Source organism: Buceros rhinoceros, unplaced genomic scaffold, assembly GCF_000710305.1.
Source record: "Buceros rhinoceros silvestris isolate BGI_N320 unplaced genomic scaffold, ASM71030v1 scaffold9054, whole genome shotgun sequence".
Taxonomy (NCBI): domain Eukaryota; kingdom Metazoa; phylum Chordata; class Aves; order Bucerotiformes; family Bucerotidae; genus Buceros; species Buceros rhinoceros.
The window spans coordinates 3,353-10,038 of NW_010406457.1; the positions used below are offsets into that span (position 1 = coordinate 3,353).

The 6,686-nt window shown below is 46.6% G+C and overlaps 1 protein-coding gene across 1 annotated transcript in view; it reads left to right on the top strand.

Moving 5' to 3' along the window:
* Positions 1 to 1,122: 1,122 nt before the first annotated feature.
* LOC104491642 (FYVE, RhoGEF and PH domain-containing protein 5-like) overlaps positions 1,123 to 6,686 on the top strand; it is a gene marked incomplete at its 5' end in the record, with an annotated part of 39,226 nt that continues 33,662 nt past the window's right edge. The window contains 2 exons of the mRNA XM_010134092.1: positions 1,123 to 1,274; positions 4,300 to 4,456. Coding sequence (XP_010132394.1) covers positions 1,123 to 1,274; positions 4,300 to 4,456 — 309 coding nt within the window. The remainder of the gene's footprint in view (positions 1,275 to 4,299; positions 4,457 to 6,686) is intronic.

A 6,686-nucleotide genomic window follows, 5' to 3' on the forward strand; every position in this document is an offset into this window, starting at 1 on the left:
CCACGGCCACAGTTAGCGTTCAGACCCCCACAAAGCCCAGGCTCCTTTACATGCCTGAGCTTCTCTAGCCACTGCCTCTGATGAGGGGATGCGTGTGGCAGCAGCAGGCAGGGGAAACAGCAGTGGCTGGTGGGAACCCAGAAGGGGCCAGGGCACCACAGGAGCCAAAGCCTCCTGAGTGCCAGCAAAGGCTCCTTGGCAAGTCTGAAGCAGAGGAGATGGATTCTGTAGCCTCATTAGGCTTCGAACTGAAATCATTTCAGCATCCAGAGCTCTGGACGAAGGAGACTTTAAGCAATGTTTTGCATGCGGAATATTTGCTGACATCTGTTGGGGTGATTTTCTAACGCCTGGGGATCTGCTGCAAATGCCACTGCAGTTTCAGATGGAGGCCTTATTCTTCGCTTCCAAATCAAAGCTGAGGAAACAATTTGCTCCGCACTCTGAAACAAGTGTTACATACCAGAGCTGGCTACATTTCAACAGAGGAGATTATTCCTGTGCCCACATACTGTATAAACCACTTCAGGATCAAAACCATTTGTAAGATAAGGAAAAAAGGTCTCAGTTAGGTCTCACAGGGAAAACTACTTGTTCCACAACTTAAATTTATAGCTTCTGCCTCTCTTTAAGTTCAGATTTGCAGAACAGGTGTTCCAAATTTTAGCACAAGACATGTGGGCGCTAATGTTTTTCATGACAAGCTGTTGGACCCAATGAAGGGATGGGAGAATCTCATCCTACATTTTTAAAACTTATGTTTCTGATTAAAAAACACTGTAAAAATGAGACCAACTACACCCAGAAAAGCAGGAGAAAAAGTCAAGGTAAATAAAAGCATACCAGACTGATCACATGCGTAAGGATCTGATGTCTTGGTCAGGTGAAGTGTTCAATTTTGGGTTGATAGCATTGTGCAATTCAATTGGAAATGTGTATGAACTAACAGATGGAAGAAAACACATGCTATGATGTCCTGGCTATACTCAACACAGTCTTTCACTGCTGATGGCATATTTTATAATTCCTATAAAGCATAGTTTAGGAGTCCAGAACTTGTAACGGTAATTTCAGAAAGGAGAGTTTTAGTATGTTTGCCTAATTTCTGTATTTCGTTCTCAGGATTTCTATGAAGGTATCTTGAAAGGGCTTGGAGAAGAAGATGAAAATGAACAGGAAGAAGTTAAACTCAAGCAGAGCTTAAGTGAACTCCCTGAAATTTATGAACTACACCAAGACATCCTGGGAGAACTGGAAGAAAGAGTCCTTAAATGGTAGGTATGGAATGGCACGGTGTGAAGCCCGTAACATACCGTCGACAACAGGTGGGTGAACTTAGCAGTGTTCCCTTAAGCCCACTAACTAGCAGGGAGGCTGGGATTCCAGCAGAGGTGGAGGGAGGAGAGCCTGACCGGCTTCGGCAGATTTTGCATAGAGGTAGGAAGGCAGTAGATGAGGAAGCTGTGAGGATAAGAAACCAAATACTGAAACATTCGCGCACTGCACAGCCCGTGTCTCCAAAATGGCCCTGTCTGTCAGTGTGAGGAACGCCTGCTTCGCACGCACTATCCTCTGATGTCAGTTCATAGCCATCACCAAGTGGCTTCACACTCATGGCCTGAAGGTCACAGACGGATGCTGTGGGAGGCAGGAATTGATCCTAAAGATCATCTGCTTGTAGAAATCTACATGGCAGCTGTGTAGCTCTCAGACAAGGGACACCCCCTCACTCCCAGCTCCAAGGCAGGGCTTCCAAGCCAAACAGACACTGTCAGCCTGCTGAGGGACTCCACCTAAGCCAAACATCCTTACTGGGCGAAGTTTTTCCATGAGAGAATAAGACCATGCCTAGGACAGACAAAGCTCCAAAATTCTTTGCAGTTAAGGACACCTCTGACTTATGCCACGATGCCAGGTCCTCGACTATCAAACTGTCACAATGTCTAAGAGAAATTCCCTCTACAGACTCAAGCTGACTAAACCTACAGCAGCTAGCACAACCCCGTGCGTAGACTGAACTACTCTGGCTCTGACAACTTATGATCACAGAATCACAGAATGGCAGGGGTTGGAAGGGACATCTGGAGATGATCTAATCAAACCCCCCTGCTAGAGCAGGGTCATAAGAGCAGGTTGCCCAGAACGGCATCCAGGCAGGTTTGAAATTTCTCCAGAGCAGGAGTCTCTGCCAGTCTGCCAGGGCTCCCTCACCCTCAAAGTAAAGAGGTTTCTCCTCATGTTTAGATGGAACTAGGCCTGTTGCCCCTTGCCCTGTCACTGGGCACCACTGAGAAGAGTCTGGCCCCATCCACTTCACACCCACCCTTTAGATACTGATAAACGTTGATAAAATGCCTTCTCAGTCTTTTCTTCTCCAAGCTAAACAGACACAGGTCCCTCAGCCTTTCCTCATGAGAGACGCTCCAGTCCCATAATCATCTTCGTAGCCCTTCACCGGACTCTCTCCAGTAGTTCCTTGTCTCTCTTGAACTAGAGGGCCCAGAACTGGACACACGACTCCAGATGTGGCTTCACTAGGGCAGAGGAGGAGAATAATCCCCCTTGACGTGCTGGTCACACTCTTCTTAATGCATCCCAGGATACTATTGGCCTTCTTGGCTATGAGGACACATTGCTGGCTCACGGTCAGCCTATTGTCCACCAGGACCCCCAGGTCCTTCTCAGAGCTGCCTTCCAGCAGGTCATCCCCTAACCTGTACAGTGCAGGGGGTTATTCCTCCCCAGCTGCAGGACCCTACATTTGCCCTTGATGAACTTCATGAGGTTCCTCTCTGCCCAGCTCTCGAGCCTGTCCAGGTCTCACTGGATGGCAGCACAGCCTGACAGTGTGTCAGCCACTCCTCCCAGCTTCACATCATCAGTGAACTGGCTGAGGAGACACTCTGTCTCTTCATCCAGGTCACTGATGAGTATGTTGAATGGGACTGGACAGAGCACTGACCCCTGGGGAACACCACTAGCTACAGGCCTCCAACTAAGACTCTGCACCATTGATCACAACCCTCGAGCTCTGCCATTTAGCCAGTTCTGAATCCATCTCACTGACCACTTATCCAGCCCACGCTGCCTAAGCTTCTCCATGAGGATGTAACGGGAGACAGTGCCAGTTGCTGAAGTCAGGAGCATGCAGCTCCAGAGCCCACGATACTGAAGCTGCAGGAGGCAGTGGTCACTGACAGTGGCTGATCCCATCCCAGCACTGCCACTGAGCAGTCAAGGAAGTCAGATCAGGAGAACTGCTCAGTAACAATCCTAAGTGCAGAGCACAACTCTCCCTGTCAGCCCTGCACTTTCAAGCCAAAGCACACAACAAGGAAAGAAAAGGCTACAGGGAACTGTATGTTGGTTCATGTCCACCAACGACAAATGGCAGAAAGACTTTAAAAAGTTCACCAGTTATTTGTGATTTACACAACACAAACAGAAGTGGTGTTTCCATCGGGGATCTAAGATGGCTCGTGGTATCCTCAAGAAGTCACAGCCCTACTCTAGCAGCATACTTCCTGTTCCCTAAGAGAAAAGGGACACAACTGGAAACTGAAGCTGGAAACTAAGATTCTGTCCAGAACCCCTCTATGGCACTGGAGAAAAAAAGAGGGCTGTGTTGTAAAAGCTGCCACACAACAGAATGACACACGGCACAGGGCTGCGCTCATACAGGTTCCCAGGTCACCACCACCCCTGAACTTGCCAGTAAGTCCTTCCCTGTGCCTGCAGTGCCCCAGAAACTCTTGCTCTGACATCCCCAGGAACTCACATTCCTCCCTTAAATATGATCACTCTTTTGTGATCTCAGATTTTGTCCTGTTCTGACCTTGTTCATGCCTCATGAATATTTCAGTACTGTGCAGCTGGGTGTTGAGACAGATGATGGTGGGTCAGTGCTGAGAAGGGGGCAGTGAGGGAAAGCTGAAGATACGATGTTACAGACTGAAGACGGTGCGTTATCCCCCACAACCAGTGCTCAAAGCATTGCAGCCACTGGAACGTCTCTTTAGAGAAGCAGGAGCTGTGTCCAGAAAGGAGACATTCTACCTGCTACAGACACGAAGTGCTGCCATGGCAAAGGCACAGCCGCAGGATTAGCCCCTCATGGTGCCCGTTTTGTTGTCCCGTATGTCAGTGAAGTGCTGCCTCTTTCCTGCCATTGGACGTAGGCTTTAGCTGCACAATGTCCATAGCACTGTGGGTCTAATACGATGAGAAAGAAGGATGGCTCTTCTGCTTAAATATTTATTTATTTATTTATTTGCTGGTTCTTTTTTTCTGTGGCCTTAGGGAGGAACACCAGAAAATTGCTGATGTTTTTCTCTCCAGAAAATCAAGGCTGAATCACCACACAGCATACATTACGAAGTTTGATAGGAACTTGGCTTTGCTAGATGAAACCTGCCTTAAATATTCCCAACTGGCTACCGCACTTCAGCAGTTAGAGGTAAGGCTCCCACATTTTTTTACCTGCACTAATGCATGATGGTGCCACAGGGCTTAGGCAAAGATATTTTTCTCCAACTCCACCAGTGTTCACACAGGGTAGAATGGGAGACTAGTTCTCTTCACACATCCTAGTGTTGAAACTGAAGATGTGCTTCTGTGTCTCTGTCCGCTGCCCACAGCCCCCTGTGTGTGCATGCAGAATGTATGTTTGTGACTCTACAGCTCTGTGAGTATATTTTGCTGAAATATACACACATAGTGGAGTAGTTCTTCAGTCATGCATTAACTTAGCAAGTTCTCTGTGGATGCATTAAGAGTTAGTAGCTATTATTATTATCATCTCTTCTTATCTTCCCTTCTTTCACTGCATTTTCCATCCTTTCTTTTGTACTGGTCTGGCCAGGATGAAGTGAGGGTTAGCCTGCAGAGGTGCTTAGCTGCTGGCAGTGATCAACCCACAACATCTTGACAATTGCTCTTCTCTGCATTTTTAAATTTCTGATAACTGCTTCCTCTGTTTACAGAGGATGTTGTGACAAGCAGCACTGAACTGCACAGGAAGACACAAACTCCACTGGCCAGACACAGACAGGGTTCTTTTCATCTAGACTCCCTGAATGGTCTGTAACCTCTGAGCCTGTAACCTCTGGCCCTGTAGCAAGAAACACATATTTTCCAGTTGCATTAACTCAGTCATCCGTGCTGAAAAACTGAGAAACACCATCAAAGTACATGTGGCAGAAATTCCATTATTCCTGATTACATTTTAAAGTACTGGCAATGTGGCCACTTCACATAATCTCAAAAGCATAAACCTATATGTGGATGGGAAAGTTCAGTTGGGCTACACTGACTTGATTGAGCTAAAATGGTTAAAAGCTGCGCTGCTTTACTGGGGGCCAGGAACCCTTGTTTCGTATTCTTTTCCTGGTAAGAGAAGTAACCATGTTTACTCGGGTGGCAGAGTGGCTGTAAGGATAAATTAGTGAGTGGACCTTACAGGTTAGAGTGCCAGCTCCATGGGGTATGGATTGTGTTTTTCTCAGCAGCACATGTGAAATATTAAGGATAACAATTAACTTCAAAAGACATTTGGAAGTCAGCATTTACAAATGGATACTTGGCAGCCACCACAATGATTTCCTGTCAGCAGCTGAGGGGCCCCCACTGCTCTGAACATGAACTGAGCAAATGCAAGCTTTGTGCCGAGAGCCTGTGCTCTCTGCATCCTTCCCAGCCACATGCCTACATACTGCACTACTGTCTTAACTATCAACCCTGAGAATTAGCTTTTATTTGTAAGAATGCAGATGAGGCTTTTCCTAGGGTGAGATCGGCGGGATTTTACCCTGGAATCAGTGATCTCTGTAACTTCTTGCCCTCTTCCATGCATGCATACACACACAAGTTGGGGGGGAGCTGTCTCTCAGTCCTTTCCTATTGCATTTTTTTTAAGCATGACCACTATTTGCTTTCCAGTCTAACAACTCAGAATTTAGGGCCTCATCTTGTTTCTGGAACCTTTGACTTAAGTATGGGGGACTGGGAATACTCAGCCCAACCCTGAGTGCACGCTTGGTGAGAGTAGTCAGCCAGTTAGAGGAGCAATCCAGTAACATGAAACACCTCTACTGCCTTGGAAAATCCTGTCTCTTGCCAGCCTTCCTTTAAGCAGTTCGATTCCTGTTCTCCTTTTGTCCCCTCACAAGTGGCAAACACTTCAGAAATGTTGGTCAATGAACACTGAAACCTCGTGAAACTCAGCTGGGTTTTGGACTCAGACTTTGTAAGAAACAACAACCACAGCCTTTCCCTCATCCACTAAGTGGATCACTTTGTCACAAAAAGAGATCAGGTTAGTCAAGCAGGACCTGTCTTGCTGACTGGGCCTGATAGCAGGTGGAATCTAAAGGGTAAAGGTAGAGAAAAATTGCTACTTCTTTTCCATGGGTGTGTTAAACCAAATCACAACATTGGTTCATTTTCTTGTAAATACCTCTGGACATTCCATTCCAAATCAGTCACAGGGAGATCCTTTGCTGTGTTGTGCTCAGTTCCATGACTTGAAATAAGATACTAAAAAGTTGCAAGAAGAAGAAACTTTCAGTCCAAAAAAGGAAAAACAATGGCAAGCTTCATTGAGAGCTGATACCTGTCTTCATATGCCATCCTAAAGTCTTTATCCAACCCTTACCTTCTAAACAGTATCTGCTTTCCTTCTCTTTCCC